General features: G+C 38.7%; 1 protein-coding gene across 1 annotated transcript; it reads left to right on the top strand.

Moving 5' to 3' along the window:
* The first annotated feature begins 22,800 nt into the window (after positions 1-22,800).
* Positions 22,801-25,834, top strand: LOC136232953 (uncharacterized). The gene is made up of 7 exons (XM_066022443.1): positions 22,801-22,913; positions 24,259-24,306; positions 24,380-24,426; positions 25,136-25,202; positions 25,273-25,316; positions 25,400-25,457; positions 25,532-25,834. Exons 1-7 carry the CDS (start codon positions 22,854-22,856, stop codon positions 25,580-25,582), a joined length of 375 nt encoding a protein of 124 aa, XP_065878515.1. The 5' UTR covers positions 22,801-22,853; the 3' UTR covers positions 25,583-25,834.
* Positions 25,835-27,175: the final 1,341 nt, after the last annotated feature.

The raw sequence follows: 27,175 nt of genomic DNA, 5'->3' as shown, positions 1-27,175 counted from the left end.
TCCAGGCATGTCTTCGTATGTCCAAGCGAATACAATTTCGTATTTTTTAATTATTCTCTCAAATTCTTTTCTCTCTTCAATAGTTAATGCTTGAGCAATTTGTATAAGTTTAGGATTTTCATCCGTACCAAGATTGAAAGTTGACATTTCTATTGTATTGATTTCAAATGCAGGCATGTTATATGAATGAGAATGCATGGAATGATCATGATCGACATCAAGCAAGTAAGCAAAATCAGAATTCATTTCATTGATAGCATGGGTGATTACATCATCTGATTCAAACAAAGCAGTAATACAATTTTCATCATCAGGGTTCTCGGGCTCCTCATGAACCTTGGAGGTACTGGGCTCATCCACCGCTCCCGCAGTTGCTTCAATGGTGATGACTTGCTCCTCGGCATTCAAGTCTAGCATCATAATCTCCTCGACAAAGCAGCTCACCTTTCCTTTGCCCCAGTCGGCAACATCATTGAAGATTTTGAACCCCGGCAGAATCTTCCCTTCTGTGCTAGTCCATGCCTCGGGGGTCCCTGAATACGCCTTTCCATGCCCCTCATTCACAAAGTACTTCCTTAGGCCCACTTTTCCTTCACCGCTCACGTTGGACGGACCTCCCTGCTCATATCCCAAACCCCTCCGGGTTTTCTGACTCTTAAAATCCGGAAATTCTGGCAACCCCTGATGGTGTGCTCCTAAGCCCATTCCTGGGATGAAACCTCCCTTCATCATCTTCACCACGTCGGTGGTCATGCTTGACTCGTAAATCCCGGACACTTGGAACCCGGAGAAAAGCTGAGGCTCAATCCCCAATGCTGCCACCGAGCTCAATTTCTCAGCTCTGATTGTCACTATCTCCTCCCCGAAGGGGAACTTGATCATCTGGTGGAGCGTGGAGGGCACACCTCCTAACTTATGGAACCAAGGGCGTCCCAACAGCACAACAAAAGTTACCGGGATATCCAACACCGTGAACTCAGTTTCTTCCTCGTGCGGCCCCACTTTCAACTTGGCCTTGAAGACTCCTTCAATGTGCCTACGACTGTCGTCATATGCTCTAATCACTATTTCAGAGGCCGTCAAGTCTCCTCTTTCCACTCCCAACTTCGACAAGAGTTTCAACGGACAAACATTAATGGCCGATCCATCATCGACCATCACACAGCTAGTCTTCTTCCCGTTAATTTCCGCTCGGATATACAATGGCTTATTATGAGCCTTCCCCTCTTCTGGGAGATCCTCGTCGGTAAATGTGATCTCAGTCTTCTTTCGAGCCATAATTGCCCCTACTAGCGCTGCCGGCTCAGTATCGGTGGAAATAACCAAATTCTGCAACTCCTTCATCAGGTTCTCACGATGGTACTTAGAATGGCATAAAACTTCCCAGACCGTAGACTTAGCTTGCGTCTTCTTCAACTGCTCAAGAACTTGGTCATCGGGCTTAGGAGCCGATCCTTCTCCAATCTCAGTCTCTACCATTGGTGCCTTTCCCTCGGCCACACGACCTGATCTCGTCATTACCGCAATTTCCGGCTCATCATCCGATTCGTCCCAAATGTTAATAGGAACCCTTCGATTGGCATCCTCCTCATCCGAGGAACTCTCCCAAATGTCCACGACCATTAAATCCATGACGTGAGGAACACTCGGATTCAGGAAAAAGGGATCCGCCGATCCGTACAAAGCCCAACCTATCAACTCATCATAGTCACGGAGGGACACCCGGCTCATCCTCCTTGCGGCCAACGGAATAGCACCTCGTTGTATGCACATAAGCTGCACCTTATCGCTCATTGTCTCATTACACTGCTCATAACGGTGCCTCCACCTTCTAGCATAATCCACAAAATGTTCCTCGGGGAATTGCCTAATCCTGTCCAGATCATCCAGGGATCCCGTCCATGGAATGTACATTTCATATCTCGCCACAAAGGCACTTTGGAGCGGTATCCAATGACCCATCTCCTCCTCTGATAGACCCTGATGCCACAATAAGGCTTCACCCATCAAGGTTTCCGGAAAATGTTCATGCAACTCACACTGCGGAAATCCGGCGTCATACATATGATTGCGAAATATCCTCGCATGCTCCACAGGATCCTGGTATCCACCATACCTAGGCATTGCTAACACCGCATCAGGTGTTTGGTAAGACGGGGAGTCAGGGGTTTGCTCTGCCAGCATCCATACTGTATACTCCTTGATAAATCTTTTCGTCATTGCTGCCCAATCGGTCTTAACATACATCGGCAGCGACATGTACCACATTAACGGTTCACCCATCAACGAATTACAAAACAAGCTAGTGATCTCTTCTTCTTTAAAACCCAAGGGTGCCATAGCCGACAAGTAAAAATGAAGGTGTTCCATAGGATCCTTATTGCCATTATACTTGCTAACCCTCGGTAGCGGACGCTTGATAGGTCCAATCTACATTGCGAAGCGCTCTGCGGCCCTGTCCTCGGCTCTTTGGTACTTTTCTAAGAATAAATCTGATAATTGATCCCAGTCATGCTTGCAAGAGTCGGGTAATGAGTGGAACCATTCCAAAGGCTCGCCTACCAGCGAATGATGAAACCACTGAGCAATCTCATCTACTCCGAAGGATTCAATAAACATGTTGTGCATATATTCACGCAAGTGCACCTCGGGATCTCTTCCTCCACTAAACAAACTCAAATCTGGCACAATAGTCCGAGACGACCCTTCTACGGTCTCTTCAGCACTATCCTCATCATACGGTGCTCCACCATCTGACCCTTCTTCCATCGGTTCATCCTCTCGTTCCTCACCCAAGAAGGACAATACAGACCTTTTCCCACATTGCTTTTTTCGACGGAGTCCAACAACTCCTCTACATCTTCCTCAAAGGATTCCATCACTACAGTTTCTGTCAAACCAGCTCCGATCACGCTCACCCTATGATTAGGCAATAGATTGCGCCTAACGGAAGGGTTTGCTGACGAAGGATCAGCTATCTTCTTCTCCTCAATCAAATCTTGGATTTCGTGTTTCAGCCTCTCGTAATTCTCAATCGTATGTCCATAACTGCTGTGGAACTCACAGTACCCTCTAGCCTGAATCTGCGGAGTAGGTTGAGCTTTGTTATACGGGGTAAGGGCTTTCAACAATCCCTTTTTCTGCAGACGCTCGAAAACTTTAGCATAGGTCTGATCGAACTTGGCGAACCGCCTCTTTTCAATAGCATTAAGATCAACCACTTTCACTGCTGCGGATTCCGTACTCGCGCTAGGCCCTCCGGCACTATATCCAGACTTCGTCCACTTGGTATAAGCTTTCTTCGGCTCCCCATCACCTTCGACAGTCAAGGCACAACTATACATCTGATTGAAATCCGTAAACGGCATATACCGCAACTCATTCTTGATATACGGCAACGTGTTGCCAACCACCATTCGGATCTGATCCTGCTCGAGCGGCTTTTGTTTCATCACTGCGGCCTTAGCCCTCCATCTTTTCACAAAATCGGAAAAGGATTCCCTAGCCTGCTGCTTAGTGCTCTCTAATTCTTTCAAAGTGACCTCCAGCATGGTGTTAAAGCTATACTGAGCGATGAACGACTTTGCTAATTCCTTCCAATCCCTCTTTGTTACCATCGGCAATGCATGAAACCATGTGAGGGCAGCCCCCTCTAGATAGGTGTTAAACAGCCCCAGGACTTGATCCTCAGTCAGGATCGTGTGCTTCATCACAACAACATACTGATTCATGTGAGCGGTGGGATCTCCAGTTCCATCGAACTTTTTCATGTCGGGGAGCCGAAATTTCAAAGGCAAAGCTGTTGCCGATAAACAATTCTTCAAGTTATAAAAGTCCTGACTCCCGAAACTTCCTCCGCGCAAGTCCTGCACTTGCTATGTGATGTGTTGCTTCCACTCCTCTTCCTTAGCTTTCTCTTTCTCTAACTGTTTTCGGATATAATCCTGATAATCCTCCTCATTCCCAAAGCGAGGGCCATCGTTCACCTCATTCTCAGCACGCTTACTACCACTCTTGTTGTCCTTCAGTGCTAACTCAGCTAGCTGGGCCAAGATCGCGGCCAGCTGATCATTGATATTGTTCACAGAATTCTCCAATTCAGCCACTTTCTCGTCGGTCGCAGACATACTGACGGAAGACTGAGTATACCCAGACGAAGATGATTCAGAAGCCACAACTACTGATTCCGAACTGTCTACTCGTAGCTGATCAAACTATCTGACAAGCCGATTACTCTCGCGAAACCACAACCGCCTAATGATGACGTCTGCGCGAACGGTACCCATTAGTATGTATGCATGATTTTTATATGCATGATTCGTGGTGTGTGCGTTTATTTATTTACGATTATAAGATAAGAAGAACAAACGTTAGTTCTATTTACATGTATCACAACATCTCTCTTCCACCCTTATTCCTCCACACACTCGTCGGTCCAGGTCTCTTTTCTAGAATTTTGGGTTTTGGCTCACATTGCGGTCCAGGGGACGCGTGATGCCGTCGATTATTACGGGAAATTAAATCATTCATCAGACAACACAGTTCGTTTTGACGTATCCACGTTTGGTGATTAAGAAATTGACCAAGTTGGATTGTCCTTTCAGAATAACTCATCTTTTGTCCTTTTGCGAGACGCATTAATTCGGGTTTTGACTCCCTTTGAGCGCATCTCAGTTTTTAGACGTGGTTCGAGTTATTCTTCTAGTTCAATCGTTCGTTATTGTCGATGACTCGTTCCCTTTTGTTCGCGTGGGTTCGTGTCTCGATTTTGGATTACAACGGGATCTTTTGGATCTATCGAGAGACGTAACCACATGTTTATTTAGTGATGGAATCACTTTTGAATTTTATTTTAGGGAACGGACTCATCGCGTAACGCGTTTGTTCTTAGCGTCGAGGATCCGTTTGCTCATTTTAGCTACGTGAAAAAGACGGCGAGTCTTATTTTGAGCGCACGGTAACCTTTCGGCTAGCAACAGTTCGTTGTTCTTCCCAATCCACGGGATATATCGTCTTAGTGTGGTTATAGAAAATCAACGTTTCGTTGAATCGCATGCTTATTCAAAGCGAGGACATCACCGTTCTCTTTCCTTTAGGCACGAATTAAGCAAACACGTACATCGGGCCATATTTCTTGCAGTTTTGGTAACGGTCGAAATGATCGAGTCGTTAGTCAAAACCCGCAGTCTCGTCCATATGGCGCAATTATATGGTTTGGCTTAATTCGGCTTTGTGATTTTAAACGGGGTATACACTCGTTCGAGGCACGTACTCAACGATATTGGTTTATTTTCTTTAACTACTCTCGGTATTAATATATATCGTAGATTCGGAATGATTTTGGTCGTTTAGTTCATTTTTCTCTTCTTTATTTTCTTAGTCATCTGTACGGACACATCCATTTCTCTTAAGAACGACACGAGGCATAACGTAAAAGCTCGTCTTTCATTCGGAAGGGACGGGCTACTTGTGTGAAACTTTTCGTGTTATGACAGGGTCGTTCAGGACAGAAATGTTCTTCATTTTCGTTTTGTCTTGATCTCGTTTTATCCCAATTTATTTAAAGAATGTGAATAACGGCTATTGTTAATATAGTCTTTTGTATCGAAATGTAACTATCCTTAACACCGAACCGATTCATACTAATACGTGCTTACGTCATAACGTATTTCCTGAACACGTGCCTTCGTCGGGACACTGAAAGGGACAAGGCGGGTCGCACATGTTCATTCATACGAGATAACTAAGTCGTCTTTAGTTCAAATTGTTTCGATGTTTTTAGGGTAATTAGTATGTCGATTCATAAGTATATATTAACGCATCGTCTCATTTTCTTTACATACTTTAGGATTAGACACGTATCATGGCGGTTTGAAAACACGAACTGATTCATTTATCACATCAAAAATAGTAACGGGTAATCCTATGGAAACTTCTAAGGCTACTATATGCTGACACGGCTGACCACGGGACCTCACAGGACCGCACAGATTCGCCCCTAACGAATGGATGGGGACCCTCTGGCGCCTTACTGTAAGGGGGAACTTACGCTAGCCTCTTTCGAGCGACGAATGGACTCTCGCTAGAGGTTTCGCGGAAATTACCCAAAGGGTTTGCAATAATGCATATGAATGCATACGAAAAGAAGTAAAACGATCCGTCCCCGTTAAGGGCTTAATACACGCCTTCCGGAATCAAATTTCTCGCTTCCCCAGCAGAGTCGCCACTTGTTAGACGAGGTGCCGCGACCTAATCTCCCGGGCGGACCGGGGGGTGGACAACCTCATGGCGACGTAAGCGGTGATTGGCGCCGAAAGCAACCAATCGTGGAATCAAGCTGCTCGGCAGGACCGGAGCTCGGAGATATGGAAGAGTCGCCACCCACGAATGGGAAAATGAACACCGATCCCTTGCGGGAGACCGGTGTGGGTTCAGGAAACTTAGGTACGAGCCGAGAAGGCTAGCTCCTTTCCGGAGAAAGGCTACTAGGCACCCCGACATCGCCCGGTTATGAACCACCGGCCTCCTACTCAGCATGTTAGGCGATAACGGACTAATCGTATACTTCTTTAAGTTTAAAATTCATTTGAAACCCTTTTCTTTCTCTTTTTAGAAACCATTTTGAGCATATGATATTGAAAAGCCACCTCAGTAAAGAATCACCCATTTATGTTTATACATACACAGAGAGGGAAGAAAGAAATGATTTATTTACAACTGTATTTAAATGTTATGTTGTGTGTTTATTCTACACTAGCTTATTTCCCCAAAACGAGTTTTATTTACATGGTTCGCACCTTAATCTCCGTTGGAACGATTTAGGAGCGTTTTAAAACCTCGTTTGATGAAGCTTACCCGAATCGCCGTTGGAACGACTCGAGTATTTGAAAACGTTTGAGATAAAGAACCTTTTAATAAGAAAACGTGGTTAAACATACAAGTCAATTTCATTTTGTACAAATCCTTTAAGAAAATGATTCAAAAATCTATTATTTGCAAAGAAAACGATTTTAATTACAATGATCCTTTAATCCGCCTTTGGAACGGATTAAGGTTTTAAAACGTGGTGTTTTGAAGACGATTTGGAATATTAACAAGAATGACTCTATTTATTTACATTAGAAAAAAAACTCATTAGTTTAAATAATTCAATTGAAAACTCTCTTTTTGTGATTTATTTTCCCCACTTATTTAATGGACTCTCTAATTGTTATAATTACAACAATAAACTTATTTTAACTAATATTTACACTTAAATAAAGCCCATTTGAAATATGGACCCATGAATGGGCTCAAAGGGTAAAGAAAATCATTTGTACATACGTATATATATTTAAATCAAAAATAGAATATAAAATAAGAGTTAATACAAAAGAAGCTATATGTATATATAAAAATAATAGGTACAATATATCTATACTTTGAAAATGTGAAAATAATAAGTAAATCCTATAACTAAGAAAATAATTCTTATCCAAAAATAATTTTATTCAATAATCACTAAAATAACCCAAATGTTCCAAAAACTATACATATACATAACTACTATAGTTTTAAATACCAAAAATACCATATGCTAATATATATTAATTATTTCTCAAAATACCAAATAACTAACATTCAAAACATAATCCAAATTAATAAAAAAAGAATACATATATATACTTATACTTATATTGTAAAATGGAATAAATATGATATACAAATATTCTAAAATAAATATATAGGCTAAAAAACATATACTACATAATTATATATATGTATATATACTAAGGATTAAAACCTTAAAAGTTAAGAAAAATGGACTGAAATGGCATTTTTTACATTTTGGCAGATTTACCGACGGAAAATCCGTCGGTAAACAGCATTTAGTGACAGAATAGGTAAATTACAGCAGCACTCCTAAATGTTTCCAGATTTATTCAAAAGCTTTAAATTAAATCTAATTCAATCGTTTTGGATTTCCGAACTACCAAAAATGGATCATAGTCGAAAACGGAAGTTCCTAAAACGATGTTTTTATTTTAAAACGTTATTTGGGAAATTTCTTTTAAATTAAAAACTTATAATTACAACGTTTTCGACACCCGAACTACCTTTTTATTGGATCACGGTTCGTATTGGGATATCAAAACGAGGTTTTTTATTTTAAAACAAAACCGGATTTTATTCAACACGAAATGAAAATTAAATAAATACACTAATTAAATAAAGTGTGACAAAATAAATAAATAACTAAATGAATAAAAACTATAGCATAAAAAAATAAATAGAAGAAGAGAATAACTTAAATAAAATAAAGAGTCTAGTCCTCGGATAATACCTTGAATTCGGTATCTAACAGTCGAAGCCGATTGATTCCACGAACCGCGAGCTTCCGTTTTTTATGAAAAATTTAGTAAAAATTGAACTTAGGAAATTTGGAGATTTTCAATTTTTAGGAAAAAAAATGTTTTCTCCTAAAAAAATCAACTTCTTCTCTCTAGAAAAAATATTCTAGTGTGAGAAGCTCTCCCTCCATTCCCCCCCTTTTTTTTGCATGGGGATCCGTGCCTTTTATAGGCAAACGGATCCCCGGACGTGGTTCGCCCGACGTGGTTGGGCGCCCGCCCGACGACCCTCGGGATGTGCCTCGAGCCATCGGGCGTGCGCATCCCGCGGCCGCCGAGCGCGCGTCCCGTGCCGTCGGACGCTCACACGTCGCGGCCGCCGAACGCGCGCTTCGCGCTACCGGGCACGTGCGCTCAGCGGCCCACGAGAGCGCGCCCCGTGCCACCGGACCAGGGCATTGCTCGGACGTCGAGAGCGTGCCACTTGCGGTGCATCCGACGGACGCCGAGCGCATGTCCCGCGCCGCCGAGCGGGCGTTCGACCATTGTCGTCTGCGTGCCGGATGCCGCTAAGCACCCGCGCCGTGCCGCTAATTTTCCTTCGCTTAGTATTCTTTATATATTTTTTGTTTTTCAAAACTTCCGGAATCAATCACTTCAACCGTCTTGTTTTCAGGTTTTCGTCACAGGTCCTCCGACTCAGTGTCTACAGCGGCGTTCTCTAGGTGAATATCCCTTTTGGTCCTTAGGATAATATCTCAATGTTATCAATTTCATAAATTCAACCAAAAACAAAGATAATTAACTAACACTATGAATTTTATTCTAACTACGTTATTTTATTAAAACACTCTATTTTTGTAATTAAACTTATTTATTTAATCTCAAATTAAACCGTAAATCACGCTAAAAGATAGGGATAAAATACCCCTATCAAACCTCCTCGGACTTTAAAGTGTTACTTGTCCTCAAGTAAAAGAAATCGAAAGACAAGGGATTGAGATTATTAAGAAACAAACCGACGGTTGGTTTGACCAAGTGCGTGATTTCAAAGTTAAAGTTTTATGCAAAGTTTTCGGTAAGTACCTACGCAAACAATCGAGTGACCAAAACTTGTTTGAAACCTCCATAATCAAAATTAATAGGCAATATTAACGGGGGTCGATTATCTTTTGAGAACCCGATAGTACCTCACCAATGGATTTCACTCTTACGCTCAAACTTTGGTGGGTCGGTGTTTTAGCACTCTTCTTTGCACTTACTCGAGATCACTTTGAATTTGCATTTTTATCCGGGTTTTTCCTCCTATGTTATGGCTTAGGCAATATTAAAAATGAACCCGGAGGGGGGTTGTAATGTGGGTGGCTTTTTAGTGGTTAATTTTTTGGAAACTCGAGTTTAAATACCATTTTGGCGATCGCACCGTATTTTTATTTTGGCCTTGGCGAGTTCGTGAAACATGACTCGAAATTGCTCGGGTGGAGCTTGAGAATGCCTTTTGCTCTTTATTGTATTTTTTTTATTTTTCGTTTGAGAGCGGCACAAAAACGATTTCGAAAGCTTTTGGTGCTTTACTTGTCAAGGCCTTTGGCTTATTTCGGATAATTTTGGTGCGATTTGATCTTGTTGGTATTTAAATAAGAGGAAAAAGGGTTAAATGTTAAAAAGGGTATTAACAACAAAAAGTCGGTTAATAGGCTCAAGGGGGTTTCCTAGAGGTTAATGAAAGCGAGAAAAATAATTTAAGAAAAGAATTAGCCTAAGTGGGTTCGTTTTATCATCTATTGCCATTTATACTAAAATAAGTGTACTAAACCCGGTATTAGGTGCAAACTCTATGAGTCGAGTGAAGTCAAAGCTCTCGAAAATTGTGAAAGAAATAGAGTTCTCGTACGAACTCTTTTAGGCTCAAAATTACCTCACAAAATTTCGGGTTTAAATTGTGTACTATCGAGCCTTCGCTAAACTTTTCAAAAAGCCCGTTTTTATTGCCTTTTTAAATTTCATTATGGAGATGACATGTGGGTTAGGACTCACTAAAACTGATCCTGTGTGTTCCGTCTTTTTATTTTAAGGACAAATAACGGAATTTTTATTTTATTTCCGAGGGAGAGGTAGCGTGTCGGAAAAACTTAAAGAATCAATAAATTAGTTCAATTATTTTGTTGTTTATTTGATTTTTTATTTATTTTTATTTTTGTTAGTGCAAAACAAACTGAAAGTGCGGGGTTGCACGGCCCTCCGCGTTATTAAAATGACGCCTATTCCAAGGGCGTCGCAAAAGAAGAGAAAAACAAAAACAAAAATAGACATGAAATTAAAATTAGGCTCTTCAAAGTTTTGGGTCCTACACGAGGCGTGCCCTAGGGGGCGCCCCGCGTAGGAGGTACGTTTTGAGCGCTTATTGGGCAGAGACTCAAATACACGGGGCGCAGGCAGAGGGGCGCCCCGCGTGTTTGAGTTTCTGGGCAATTTATTCCAAGAAAGGAGGATTACGCGGGGCGTACAAGGGGGTATGCCCTGCGTGAATTTTATTGTTGGTGCAAAAATAAAAAACATATTAAAGATAAAACGATTACAAAAATAAAACGACACAACACGAAACACAAAAAAGTTATAAATATATATTAAAGATAAAAAGGAAAGTACAAGGAAAACACAAAAGATAACAAAACTAACTACGAAAACATCAAAAATAAAAAACGAAAAAGCAAAGAAAATATATAAAAAAAAGAAATGGAGACTATGGTTGAGGCGGAGGAGGGTTTCCGTGGATGTTGAAGTAGGATGCGAAGGAGGTGGTGAGGGCGTCAAAGCAAGCATCGAGGTGAGCCCGATCCTCACGTTGTTGTGCCTCGATGGAGTTGAAGTGGGTGATGAGGGTGGAGTGGTCCATGAGGCGATTAGCCTCAAGGGTGTCAAAGCGGGTGTTGAGGGTGGCGAAGTGGTTGTCGAAGTGGGCTCGATCGGCACGTTGTTGGCCTTCCAAGGCGTTCAACCGAGCATAGATGGAATTGAAGTCATGGTTAGGCGGAGGACTGAAATTGAGGCCCATATCCGAATCCGAACCCGAGCCCCCTCCTCGTGAGAGTGACCTGCCCCCGTAGTCTCACCCGGGCCCAAAGTGGAACGGTTGAGGGACTTAAAGGCATTTTTGTCCACGGGCCGAGATCCAAGACTCGGGAGGTGCTCAAGGGCAGCCGTGCCAAGAGCGGAGGTGGCGAAGGTAGTGATGAGATGTCCCAACCCGATTTTGCCACGTTTTTGGGTGGAAATGTGATAAAGTTGGACGGCCACGAGGAAGGAAAGGTCGTAGGCGCGGTTGTTGGCACAACAATAGAGCGCCAAAAGTTCGTCTTTGTTGACCTTGGTGGATTCGGACTTCCCCGAAAAGTAGAAAGAGATGAAGCGGTGGAGAAGTTGGAGGATGGGATCACGAATGAGGGCCGGACGGAGGTTGGAGATGTCGTAATGATCGGACCCGGTGATGGAGGTCCAAAATTCATGAGCGGAAGCACCCTCGGGCCAATGGGCGATGCCACCCTCCGCTTGTCGGGTGAAATGGTTGCGGGGTGTCAATGGAAAATGCTTGGTTGTGGAGGCGAAAGTTGAAGAGGGCGGCACCGGGGACGTTGTTAGAGGTGAGGGTGGTGTAGAACTTGATCACTAAAGAAGGGTATATGAGTTGACGGGTGCAAAAATGATCGTACCACCCGAGGTCACGAAGACGAGCTTCGAAAACGCTACCAAGATCGTAGTGATCGAGTGTGCTTCGTTGGATGTACGGGAGCGCCATAATGTGGGCGGCGGAGAGTAGTTGGTAGTTGTGGGCTTCCTCTTCGGTTAGGAGATGAAAAGGAGCCCGTTATTGGCGGGTGAGTGGTGGTGTTTGTTCCCGTTCGGGTGATGGTAGTGGTTGTTGATTTTGGGCGGAATGGGAAGAACGTGCCCTAGTGGACCGTGGGGGACGCATGTCGGCGGTGTGTTTTTGCCTAACCATGGTGTGAGTAAGGGGTTTTAGAGAGTGTGGAGCAAGGTTGTGGGAAGGTTGAGTGAGTTGTGAGGGAGAAGAAGAAGAAAATGAGGGGTTTATATAAGGGGAGAGTGGGGAATCCAAGTAAAACTCGGATTCCCATAGGGGTACACGGGGCGTGAAGGGGCCACGCCACGCGTATCCCTCCCCCTGAACTTATTTTTCGCAAAAATGGTGCGGTACGCGGGGCGTGAAAGGGGGCACGCCTCGCGTATCGCACCTCCTGCCCCTTTTTGATGGAAAAAAGGGCGAGGATGCGGGGCGTACATGGGGATACGCCCTGCGTAAGAGGGGGAAGTTGAACGATTTTTCGGTTTTTGATCAGTTTTCTGATTTTTAATTTTATGGTTTATGATTTTTTTATGAGTTTTTATGATTTTTATGTTTAATTATTAATTGTTTTTAATATTTTTATTTTTAATTTGTAATTAAGGAAGTAGTTAATACAAAATTTATTGTGGAGGGAGTTTAGAATTTAAAAAGATGGAGGTTGATTGGATGGAAAAGGTGGAGTGTGGAAGTGGAAAAGGTGTATAGGGAAGAGGAGTGATGGGAGGTTTGAGGGAAGGAGAGTTGCCATGGGGAGTTGTAATTCACAACTCCCCGAGGATACGCGAGGCGTGCCCTAGGGCACGTCCCGCGTGTCCTCCCACGTGGCGTTTATTCAAAAGGAGTTTACTCACCGATGGGTACGCGGGGCGTGATAGGAGATACGCCCCGCGTAGTGTGTCTTTTATTGAGTAAACTGAGCAGACACACAACTACACGGGGCGCATGGGGTTGTACGTCCCGCGTAGATCAAAATTTTTGGATTAATATGGGATTTGTTTTTCCTTATGAAAAATAGAAATAAAAAATGAAGATAAAAAGTGATAAGAACAACTCAAAGAAATGAAATGAATCGGTCGGAAAACGAAATGTGGAAAGTAAAAGTTGGGAACGAAAAACTCCCTTATTCGAGCTTGGGTTGCCTCCCAAGAAGCGCTACTTTATAGTCGGTGAGCTCGACTTAGAATTTCCTCTTGGGTGTATGCTTCCATTCGCGTTAAAAATTCAAATTCTCGAATAAACAACCCGCACCTGCAAAGCGGATTGTTAGCTTCAAAAGAATTTAACAAAAACCAAAAACTGTATTTACAGAAATTAATGAAGAGTTTAGTTTGCTCCCTTTTTTACTCCTTTGGTGGTTCATAAAGAGCGAAATATTCTGAGGTAGAAGGAACCTCAAACTCTTCTAGTTTTGGATTCATTTCCATGGGTCCGCGCTCAACCGGCTCATCGATGTCTGTTTCCTTATAACTGAAACAACCTTTATTATTTGGGGAATCCTTTTGAGAAAACTCAATTAACTCGAGCTTCCCATTTTGACAAACCGAATTGGAATCTCGAATTGATTCGTCCGCGGCGGGATCAAGAGGAGACTTCAATCTGGCCAATAGATTTTCCAAATCCCTGAAATATGTCTCAGTGTTAGATAATCCTTCATGAATGTCTTTAAGCATAGAGATTACCACATCGAATTGCGAGGTTGGTTGTTGGTGCGAACATTCGTCCTTCATGTGGTCGTCCCACAGATGACGACTATGAGGCATCATACCATGAAACAAATCATTAATATCAACAAGAAGCAAAATAAATTATTCATAGAAAGAAAGTAATATCTACAAATGCTTAGACTAACAATAAAACGCTTTTGTCTAATATTGCAAGAAATTATAAATCCCCGGCAACGGCGCCAAAAACTTGATGCGTGCCGTCTAGTGTAGTGTTTTCTACGACAAAATATATATGGTAAGTGCGTTGTGACTATGGATGTGATCTTTCTAAGTGCTCTATCTTTACTAGACGTCACTACTTAAGGGCAAGTGTACCCCGTCGTATCAAGTAATAATCCGGTTAAGACCGGGTATCGAATCCACGGGATTTATAACTGCAAGTATTAAATGACTCGATTTTATACGTTATTTAAGCGGTGAATACTTTGGGGTTGATGTGGGGACCAACTACAAACTACTCCTAAACTATTAGTGAGACAAATTTATATAACAAAACTCCACGAAATGATATGGATGGCGATAAGTTATAAATATGACAAACAATGACTCCTAATGTATATACGGTTAATGATTTACTCTTGCAATGACGACTACGTGTAGTGTGACCGACCCGTGAAGTACTTAGACTACGTGGTTCCTAGTCAAGGCGTGTCTAATGCTTGGGATCAGAAATTAGGGCCCGTAAGTTCCGTGGCTTGTCAATTCCTACGGTTTCCGGAGCGTCACTTCCGGTAAGGCAACACCTATATGAATCCCTAAAGATAGCCCGAATGGCGTCGGAAATCGCGTTTTCCTACACAATAATCAATTACAAGTATCAAAACAAGTAACAAACATTAACACGTATATAGAAAAGAAGATTATGAATCATAAATTATAAATATGGAGAATGTGAATATGAAATACAACCAAGCCTAGTACATAGGAAGAGTACAAGCTAATTAGCAAGTGAAAAGGGAAGAATTCACCCTCGGAACTAGCTAACCGGACTCAAGGCCGTCTCTTAGGACTTGGAGGTGGAGCTTTCGAGCTTGGTGAATGGAGAAGGAACGGGACTTTGACGGAATGCCGGGATCAACGAACAAGCCCGAAAGGGGATAGAGTTTTGCTAAAATAAAATGAAATCTCAAACTATATTGTAAGAGCTTAATTTACAAAAAGTTGTATATCAAAAGAGGTGTCTCAAATGAGTGTTAGTCACTCTTATTTATACACATCAAGCTAGGGGCAAAATCATAATTCCACAAGATACAAGCATGGAGCAAAGCATAGAGTAACATGATTTTGTGCATATTTCCCATTCCTACAAGCATGGAGCAACATGATCATAATGACCCATTCCTCCAATAATTTCCTGCATGTGGACTTAATCCGGGTCTTATTGTCTCGACCACGCCCCGCATATAGTGATATACGCCGCGCGTGTTTGAGCTCCTGGCGTTTTATTGCTTGAAATACACCATTTACGCCTTGCGTATCTTAAAACACGCCTCGTGTACCGATGGTTGACTTAGGAGACAATGCAGTCTGACGTTTATGATTAGGCTCATCATTGCATCTATGCCCCGCGTAGATTGGGGTACGCCCCGCGTATCAATGGTTGGATCCCACGTGGAGTCTGCGGATAAGGCAATTATTTCTGACTAAATGTTCCACGCCCCGCGTATTTTGGTAGATTTCCACTCCTTGCTCGTACCTGAAATACAATTCTCGAGAGCCGAGTTAGCTTGACGTTTTATTTTCTAATATTAATCAAACATAAGGAAAATTAACCGAAAGTACGGAATTTATTTTTATTTTGTTATTTTATTAAAACACTCTATTTTTGTAATTAAACTTATTTATTTCATCCAAAAGTAACCTGTAAATCACGCTAAAAGATAGAGGTAAAATACCCCTATCAACTTGCTTGAGGACAATCAAGATTTAAGTGTGGGGAGGTGGTTGATAGCTCCCCAATGCTGAAAATGTGTCCTTTTTGCAAAAAATTTAACTATCTGAGTCATTAACTTTTTGCCTATAAATTCCGTTTTTCCTACCCTAACCTTTAGCCCACGTTACAACCCTTTAAAGACCTATGGTTTTGTTTAATTTTAAATGCATTAATTTTGACCGGATGGATGATGCAATCCCAACGTGACCACTTTGTGCAATAAAATGTAGAGCGTTTACAAAAAAAAAAATTACACCCAAACACTTGAGCGTTAGAGTGACCACTTGTGAGCTATCAATTTTAGTTCTCTTCTTTCGTTTTCATGAAGTGTTGATCGATAAAACCAATTAATTAGTTTTGGAGACTCGTCTGAGGTTCGTTATGTTTTTAATTGCAAAATGAGTAGTCTGAACTGTTGTGGATAATAAAGTGTAGTAGATTCTTGTTTTTGTAAGGGAGCTATTTGTTGATTTTTCTCTGTTTTGGATTCTGTCTTGCTTGAGGACAAGCAAGATTCAAGTGTGGGGAGGTATTTGCAGTGACCTATTAGGTTCTTATTGCTTCTAGCCATATACAACCATTAAATTAATTTCTCAAAATTACATTCAATCTTTGTATAACGGAATGAGTACGCGAACTGTGATTGGCAGATCCGAAACATTCCCCTAGAGCTATAAGAAGACAGGTTGATTCCGTCGTTGACCTTTCCGTATTAGTTACAGTATAATTCGATCCTTTATCAACTACATCCTCCTTAAACAGAATCTTATGACTATGGATTATGTCAAGTCACATATAATGAGACGTTCATTTTACTTATACAGGTCGAGTTAACTCCAATTAGATAGGTTAAGTGAAATCTCCATTTCAAGTTTTAAGCTATCACCTTGCAAAGATTTAGAGTCAAGTCTTCCACAAGCGATCCTTGGACGTATCTCCCATTTATCAGGAGTGACAAATGCTTAATCCAGTGTTAACTATCCTGCAATTACTTCCTGTGATACCCAACGTCTGCCGTACACACCCCAGAGTCATCCCTATTATGGACCGTGTTACAACAGGATCAAAGCATCACATTCCATAATCCAGAATCACTAATTAACATTACTTTGAGTCTTAGGATTACTTATACCTATTAATACCAATGAGATGAATAGGTGACAAGGATAAATCTACCCATCCTGTTATCTCAAGTCGGGCCCCCAATCCTAATGAACTCTTTGATTGGATCCATGTAACTGTCCAGATATCTACATATCTGAAGCTTGTGAGATCATCTCTTTGTCTCGACAGAAAACATTGTTACATGCAAGTCTTAACAGTGTTATGTCAATCCCTATTCAAAACATATCACTTGACTTTGGGTGGTTTTAAGTTTATTAGTTTATTATAATGTTTTGTCTCACTTCATGCTTGTATGAACACTTTATAATCACTTTAAATAAACTTAGAGATTTCCTTTTATTTAGACTTATTTAGTTCTTTAAAAGTGGTTGCCTTTATACAGTTATGAAACCATATCTTATTAAAACAAATGACATAAAGAACAATTCATTTACAACAGGTTTATATCCTGGAACAATTGTCTATAGGACACTAAACCCCAACAACTTTAACCCAAAATCTTGATTCTTTGAAGTTCAATGCCTTCAAGAATCAGATTATAGTGAAATGGGACGTGGGAGACCTGATTTTGCCTATATAAAACTAATAGATAGTGTTTAGAAGGGTGTTTGTACTCTCAAACGTGTCAATTTTGATGAAAAAATGGTGTTTTCACTCAATTTCACACTTAATTTCACTAACTTTCTTTCTTTTTTTACTTAATTTCACTCTCTTTCACTTAATTTCCCTTTTTTCACTCTAAAAAACTATCTCTCCCCTGCCTTGTCCATTATTTCCACTTAAGTAGTGATTTGGGGACAAAACTGCCTGAAAACCGACTAGAAACTGCCCGAAAACCGTTCATCTTTGCTGATCGGTGACTGGATCACCGATCGGTTATGACTCATACATAGTGATGTATATGATCCTATGTCTACATAAGTCAGGGGTGGGTTTAACTACTAATTAGTTTCATAAATGATTACTCCAAGTTTGGATACATATATTTTATGAAACATAAATCTGAAGTGTTTGAACCATTCAAACAATTTAAGAATGAAGTAGAGAAACAAACTGGAAAGAACGTCAATATATTATGACATGATCATGGTGTTGAATATCTCTGGTGAGTTTTTAGATGATCTAAAGGAGAATGAGATTCTCTTATAAGGGACTCCTCCTTATACACCACATCACAACGGTGTCTAAAAAATGAGGAACCACACTTTATTAGTATGGTATGTTCCATGATGGGTCCATCAACTATCTCAAAGTCGTTCTAAGGTTATTCCCTAGAAACAACCCTCTTCACCCTCAATAGAGTTAAGTTTGCCTCTATAACTCCTTTTGAATTATTCAAAGGGAAAAGAAACCAACTTCTCATTCATGAGAATTTAGGGATGTCTAGTGTATGTTAAACGTATTGTATCATATAAGTTGCAGCATAAGTCTGATAAATGTGTTTTTATTAGATACCCTAAGGAAACTGTGGGATATTACTTTTATCATCCAGATGGAAAGAAAGTAATTGTATCCAAACATGTTTTCCCAAAGAAGGAGTTTCTATTAGAAAATCACGCAAATAATGTGATTAAACTTAATATAGATCAAGAACGGAGTGAAGAACATTCTGAAATAGCGGAAGGGCTGGTAGGAGCCCAACCTATAATCCAATTGGAGACACATGAGGCACACATACCTCATAGGTTTGGTAGTATTCATTAAAACCCATAGAGATGGATTTCTAGTGGGAGATGATGACACACTCGTCATAGATGATGAGCCTACTAACTATGAGGACGTCCTAGATAGTCTAGACTCTGACAAATGGTTGGAAGCCATGAATTTCGAAATGGATTCTATGCGCCAAAACCAAGTTTGGACCTTGGTGGATCCACCTAGGGGAATTGTTCCAATAGGGTGCAGATGGGTCTTCAATAAGAGGACTGACATGGACAGTAATGTTAGTACCTATAAGGGACGGCTAGTAGCTAAAGGTTGTCATGAAAGACAATATGTTGACTATGACGAAACCTTTTCTCTTGTAGCTTGTCGAAATCCATAAGAATAATGCTTGTTATTGATACTTATCATGATTATGAAATTTGACAAATGGATGTGAAAACAACTTTCCTTAATGGAAACATGTTTGAGGATGTATACATGATGCATCTTGAAGGTTTCATATCGAAGGATGCAAAGAAAGTTTGCAAACTTCAAATGTCTATATATGGACTCAAGCAAGCATCAAGGAGTTGGAACAAATGTTTTGATGAAACTATAAAAGAATATGGCTTCGTGAAAAACTTTGATGAACCTTGTGTGCATAAGAAGATCAGTAGGAGTGCAGTAGTATTCCTAGTATTGTATGTCGATGACATTCTTCTTATAAGAAATGACATTAAATTTATGCAATATGTGAAGGTTTGGATATCCAATGTTTTTTTCCATGAAAGACTTGGGTCAGTTTATATTTTGGGAATTAAGATTTATAGAGATATATCATATAGGTCACCTAGTCTGCATACATTGACAAAGTGTTATAGCGTTGTAGCATAGAGCTAACTTGTCCATGAGTCAATGGATTAAGTTACAAGCTGACCAGTGCCTAAAAATTGAATAGAAAGGAATCATATGGCACATGTCCTATATGCCAGTGTGATTGGTTCAATTATGTATGATATGCTTTGCACTAGACGTGACATCGTCGTTGCGCTTAGCACGACGAGTTGATGTCAAGCCAATCTAGGTGAAGCTCACTAGATTATTGTTAAGAACATTCTTAAGTACTTGAAAAGGACTAAAGGCATGTTCCTTATATATGAAGGTGGAAATCTGAGAGTTGAAGGCTTCTCAGATGCTAGTTATCAAAAGGATGAAGATGCTTAAAAATCCCGGATAAGATACATGTTTATTCTGAATGGAGGTGCAGTTAGCTGGAAGAGTTCCAAGCAAAGAACATTAGCAGACTCTATGATCGAATCAAAGTACATTGTAGTAGTAGAAGCTGCTAAGGAGGCAGTTTGGGTGAAGAAGTTCATCATTGAGCTAGGAGTGGTGCTTAACATTGTTGCTCTTATTACCTTGGATTGCGATAACAATGGAGCTATTGCACAATCAAAGGACCCACGGTCTCACAATACGTCTACCTTAAATGCTACCATCTTATTAAGGAGATAATACCTAGAGGAGATGTGAGGATTGAAAGAGTACCAACCAAAGACAATGTAGCAGATCCTTTGACGAAGGCCTTATCCCAAAAGATTCATAATGGTCATGCAAGCTCTTATAGGATTAGATTCGGGAATGATTTGCTTTAAGTATAAGTGGGAGAATGTTGGTGTTGTGTCCTAAAAGACAATAGTTTTGGATACTTTTGTTAAATAAATGAATTGTTCATTTGAGTTATTTGATTCATTCAATATAGTTGTTAACTATTAAAAGATATTATATTATATTCATAAACATAAAGTGTACATATAAGATAAAGTGAGACTATACTTTATTTTTTTCAATTAAATTATAATGAACTTAAATAACACAAGTCAATCATTATATAAGAGGATTGATATAATGTCGTTGAGACTTGCATGTAATAATGTCTCATATTCCTGAATAAGGACTCATAAGTTAGGAATGCAGATATCTAGACAGTTACATAGATATGTATGAATGAGTTCACATGAATTAGGATCCACTATGAGATAACATGATGGATGAATCTGTTTTATGTCACATGTCTTGTCTCATGTGTGATAGTATGTATAACTAATCCTCAGACTCAAACAATCATCAAGGCTATTCTGAATTATGTAGTGTGGTGATTTGACTTATTTATCTAGCACAATCCATCGGGATGTGCCTTGGGCAGTGATTAGGTATCATATAAAATAATTGCAGGATAGTTGAATGATAGATTGAGAATTCATCACTCTCGATAGACGAGAGATATATCATAAGCCTCTTGTGGTAGAATTACTTTAAACCCTTGCAATGTGATAGGTTAAGAATTGAAATGGAGATTTCACTTAACTTATATGTTCTGAGTTCATTCAACCTGAACAACTGAATAAACATCTTTATATGTGTCACTTGACATTTTGCATAGTCACGACTCGTTTGGATATAGTTGATGGTCGTATTATACTACAAATATACACTAAAGGTAAATGCCAAAATCGACTTGACTTCTTATGGCTCATCGGGGAGTGAGACACTTATTTCTTAAGTCGGGACACTCACTCTATTATACGTTTAGTTGGATTAATTCAGATTGAATTAATAGATAGAAATTAAGAACTTAATTTGCTATCCAGTTCAATGTAACAGTGAATTGCATTGACAATTCTAAATATTATTCTTGAATGACGAACATATTCGTTCCTCGGGTTAAGGGAATAGTTCATAAAAAATTAAATATTCTGTTGTGTATATTATTCCCTAACACAATTCAGCAATGGAATGATAGCAGAAAAAATAATCATATATATAAATCCAACTATAATTGAGCAAAAAAATCAAGCAACATGATTCTGAGGAATGATAACAGAAACAACCTTGAGTGAGAAAATTTGTTCACCGGTCCAAGAGGTGAAAGAAGAGACGGAAAGAAATGGAGGAAGAAGGAGAGAGAGAGAGAGAGAGAGAGCTGATTGACAAAAAAGATTGGCAACAAAGAAGAGTACCAGCATTGGAACAAGAACGATGACGTTGAGCGGCATTAAAGGAAGAAACGATTGACGGTGTAAAGAAAGATCCATATATATTATAATTAGGAAAGAGGGAAAAGGAAATAACAAATCTTAAGGGGTTGAGTAATCATGATAGAATAGTTTGAGGTTAATCTAAACCTAAAATAAGAGTAAAGTAAATGATTGTTTTACATAAACAAATAGAATTAAACCTCATCTTTCTTTTACCCTTTTCCGAATCTCTTAAAGCGAAAAAACAAATATTAGTTTCAGTAAATAATAGGCAAAAAAGTATCTTGAGACCCCTAATATTTCAGTTTTTTTGTAAGCCATTTATATTTTTTATTTGGATATATCAAGTCCTTGATTATTTTTTTTTTGCAACATTATAATATTGCTTACAAAATTAGTTAGTTGTAAACATCTAATTCAGTTTAAAAAGCATATTCATTTTATGTGTGTTTAAAATTATACATTTTGCAATCCAAAATAATGTTTTTATAGTTAACCTATAGTCATATTATTACACATAAAAATTGTTTTTAAACTGTTAAAAAAAATTTGAATGCAAATAAAATGAATAACAATCTATTAACTAATTTTTACGTTAAAATTATTAGGAGCTTAATGCGAAAGAAAATCATTTTCTTTCAAGGAATTAATGAAAAAATTATGAGAAGCTTTGGTGCTTATTGCCTAAATATTAATATAAGATCATATTATCATATTTAATTATATTAAGAGACAGTAGCGTTTATCTAGACCCTGAATGAGCAAATTAATTTGGTCATTCACTGTTAGATCTAAGCTCATTAAATTTACACCTTAGAATGTTTTGTATATCCACCGTAGGATTATAATGAACTTAGATCTAATAGTGAATGACCAAATTTGGTGGTCAACACTCCTGTATTGAGAGAAATAAAATTTTAAGAGGTTGTGATGTTTTTTTCCTGAATAATAATATAAAACTATAAAACTATATTATCATATTTAATGATATTGAGTGAAATAAAATGGTAAAACAGTTTTTTTTATAGTAATTTCTTACGAAAAGAAACAAAGAAAAAACGAAATTGTTAATGGGCTTATTGAAGTTGGGCTGGTAATGCTAAATGCCCATATCGGAGACTGTCTTCCTTTCTAAGAAAATGAGGTATTGTAATTCCAATATTCTTCGATTTTCTCTCTTACAAACAAATATAGATGGATAGTTCAGTCCAGCAATTTCCAGTCAATCACAGGAAGCTTTCTACGGACGTGAAGGTATAAATAATGATTGATTTGAATTTGCTTGTTCTTTAATTTTTCTCTCATGTCCTTTCTTTTTTGCGTATATTATGTTTGTTTAAATGCCAAGCCCACTTTTCGTCATGGCTTGGCTACCTGCGATGCGAGGTTGTATTTTGCATACGAATTGATAATTTTAGCTGTGGTTTCAACTGAGCATTGAGTTTCAAATAGAATCAGTTGAAGTTGTAGAATTTTCTGACTGTCTGTCTTTATCTCGATAAATTCAGATTACTTTATGTGTTTGTAGTTTTGGTTCTAGATATGGAGTTTGAGGGTGATACTGCCAGCCAACCTGTTGGTTAAAGTGGCTTGGAAATTGAGCAAAATCATTCGGTTCTTATGCTTAATTTTATGATATACACCACCAGTCTGCGAACAAACATTTCTGTTTGGCTTTTCAGTTTAGACTGGAAACGATCTACTTCACATAACATTTCTTTTTCCATCTTTTGAAGTTAATGCCTTGTTTTATTCACTATTCTAAAAAATAGCACTAATACAGTCTTAACTTTTAAAGAATGGTACCGATTTATATTATTCCATTCAGTTCTGTCATATGAACTTAACTGAATAATATGAATGATGTATCATGTTCTATTGTCAATCGGTACTTTTTTTAAACGTTAAACCTATATTAGTGCTATTTTGTACGTGGAACCTAAATTGATAATTCCCCAACAACCATGTACCTATTGGTACCTTATCCCTATTTTAATTGTATTTATATAATAATTTATTTATTAAAAATTAAAAGAAAATACAAATCCGAACCTTTTTTACAAGGTTTTATTTGAGGTTTTCACATACATGATCGTGATTTACTGAAATGCGCAGAATACATAGAATAGAGTATTTTAAAACGCATAGTTTCAACAGTGATTTAAGAGTGTCATAAATAAGTATTTGACATAGTTTAGCATCTATCAGGTCATCCTAGCACTAAGTTTCAGTCTTTCAGATGCATGTCACAATGGGTTCAATGGCTAATTCCTAATATAACATATGCATCTGAATGCTAAACTGCTAGTGGAATTTACACCAGTATTTGTCATTATAAAAAAAAAGGGCGGCCCGGTCGCACTACGCGTCCCCGCGGAGCGAGGGTCCGGGGAGGGGTCCCACCACAAGGGTGTACTTGGGGCAAGCCTTCCCCTGCCAATTTATCAAATTAACTGTTTCTATGTAGTTATCATTCTATCAATTCAAAACTTGTCATAATCTTTTCTTCCGTAAAATGTCATTACCGAACTAGGAATAAAATTTATAATTTGATTGTCTTTATGGAAATGTTATCAGCTATGTTATTTACACTTGGCAGGGAAACAAAACAGACATAGTTATCTGCCGTTATGATGATCATTTTTTGGTGAGTTTGGCCACCCCAACTTTTCAGATTTTAATTGGGTAAGAATGATTCTGATGTTTAAAGTGCATCTCAGGTGCTTGCAACTCAAATAGGAACAATGGGGACAATACTGCATGCTAGGTCTGCAATTTTTCTTTTCTCTTTGTTGATTTATGTTTGTTTTAGTTCTAGTTCTAGTTCTAGTATGATCTTGATTTCAGATTTCCAAGTTTGTAAAGGTGACTGTGATTAAGGCTTGGTTTTACTGCTGTACTAGATTTCATAGAGTTACAATCTTTGTTGTGAGGCAAAAATAATACGATGACTATAAGATCTGCTTATATTAGTTAGTGCATGGCATGATCTGCTTCTAAGACTTAATGTAATGTTGTCTTGAATGAAATGACCTTGTTCAGTATATATTTAGTTGTTGTATGGTAAGTCATTGCACTGACATAATTTTGCATAGACTTGATTTGCTCAAAACCTAGATTAATATAGATGGATAAAACTTAAAAGTAGATGAATAAATCTTTGATTTACAATGCCTTTTTGATAGTTGAGAAAATACATTGTATATATCTGTTCTTGTGTCTTACCACATTAGATTAGATTAGACTAGATGCATATGGTCAGGAGGAAGCTTGTTTGAGAAGTATGGACGCCTTTTTGGTGAATGGTTGTATTTTTTATGAAAGAAAACAAGTCACTGCACCGAACTGGTGTAGATTGATAGAAGGTTTGAAAGTGAGGAAGGGTCACAAAAGAAATCATGATTGTGAATTCTAAAATGAGATAAATAAATGTGTTTTTCCTTCAAAACCGATTATTTCTGCATTTCTGTTATCAGGAAGGAAGAAGGGGTGTCAATCAATCCCACCTTCAGTGTCTCTGTAGTATTTGGCAAACGAGAAGAGGTATACACTCACTACCTATTAATGTCGTCTTAGCTTGTGCTTGATTTCAGTTGAATGTAAATAATTGCAGCCTATGCTGGTGGCCTGTGCTCGCCAACTGATTGAACATCTGAGGTATATTTGTAATTTACATGATTTATATGCGATAAAAGCTATCTCTAAACATGAGCAATGATTATCTGTTTTCTTAATGGCAGTAACTCTGGTTCATCCATGCCCTTGGTGCTCTCTCTTGGTCTGAAAGACCATTCCATGGTATTCTCCAAAGATCCCCTTTTTTGGACACCTAAAATATATCCATCTAATCACTCTAACTTGATGGTTTGCAGGAGACATTGAAAGGGGTTGTTTCTGCCGTAATTGAAAATCGTATGTGGTAACAAATTTCAGATTTAAAAGTTCCATCAGTTCACTTTGTTAAGATTTCCTGGAATCATTCTTTGCTCCAAAATATTGATGTTTGAGGTTGAGTATTCTATTTCAATTTTTTAATTTAGCTATTTGTGGAAAAGTTGTCTCCCTGTTGTATAAAATATTCTTATGTGTCTCATTTTTCCCATTGAATTGCATATAAATTTAATGGGACATTGGAGGTTCAAAACTTAGTTTCTTCAAGTTATCATCATCTAAAATTAACTTTCGATGTACATTTAGCAAGAAGAGAAGTTGTAGCAAAGAAATTGCATCAGTTCCTTCTGAACAGGCATTTGATTGGCTAAATTGAGGTTCATACCAATACAAATTATATTAAAAGATACAAGCACAGAAGCCACCGTTCTCAGGGGTGGTTCAGTGCCCCTGCTGAGAAGAGGATAAAGTAACGAGTCCACTTAGGTAAACCACCATTGCTGTTGTCATTCCCAGAAATAAAATGTACTTTTTTCTTTTAAATGCTGCTGTTTTTCTACACAACTGCCTTTCCTTCTCTCTTGTTTCGTCTGCCTTTCCTTCTCTCTTGTTTCGTCCTTTTATATATACCTTACTACGAGGGTTTTCTTTTGGGTAAATTTCAAATAAAACCCATGTGGTTTTACTAATTTTCAGATAAAGGACTGTGGTTTACTTTTTGTCAAAACGAGGATTGAGGTTTTCAACTTTAGCAAAATAAGAACTTTTTCGATTGATACTATTAAAATCATCATTGACGATTTCAAAAATGACATATTTTAAGAACTACTAATATTCTAAGCAATTTTAATTCTTCAACTTTTTTATTTTAAGATTATTTAAATGATGTAATGTTTAGAGAGAAGTTTCAAAAAAGATGATTTTTGAAAATCGAAAATGTAGTTCCACAAAAAATAATATGACATTGAACAACTTTAATTCTTGAAAAATTTCATTTTCAGGACGTTAAAAATGGTTTTAGTAGCATTAATACAAGTGCGAAACCTCAATCCTCGTTTTGACAAAAAGTAAACTACAGTCCTTTATCTGAAAATTAGTGAAACCACAGGGGTTTTATTTGAAATTTACCCTTTTCCTTTTCCTTTTTCCTTTTCCTTTTGAAGACAACACATTGGTGAATATTTTGGTTACAGAAAAGAATGCTATTTTTGCCAGCCAAAAATAAAAGCAGCAAAAAGCCCAACGGTCTGGGCTGCTTTTATTATTTTGCCATAGTTCAGGCTAAAAACGCCTTGATCTGTGGAGAAGCAAAATATTTTTGCCAAGAGCTGGACTTATTTTAATGTATCCATTTTACTGTTTGATGAGGACTAGTTTGATTTGCCTCCTGAAATACTTGTCCTTTTGCAAGTACAAATACACCTTTTTATTTTATTTATATTCTCATTAAATTGAAGTGTGATCAGTCTCCGTTAAATTTTCTTATTTGAATCGATCATTGTTGGCAAAACACACTTCATCTAAAACAATGCTTATAGAAATCTTAATTTTAGTGCTATTGTGGTGGCATTAAAAAATGAAACAAACCATATAAATATAGACAGCCAAGCAAAATAAAGTTATTA

Source organism: Euphorbia lathyris, chromosome 6 (genome assembly GCF_963576675.1).
Source record: "Euphorbia lathyris chromosome 6, ddEupLath1.1, whole genome shotgun sequence".
Taxonomy (NCBI): domain Eukaryota; kingdom Viridiplantae; phylum Streptophyta; class Magnoliopsida; order Malpighiales; family Euphorbiaceae; genus Euphorbia; species Euphorbia lathyris.
This window is presented reverse-complemented; position numbering and strand designations above follow the sequence as displayed.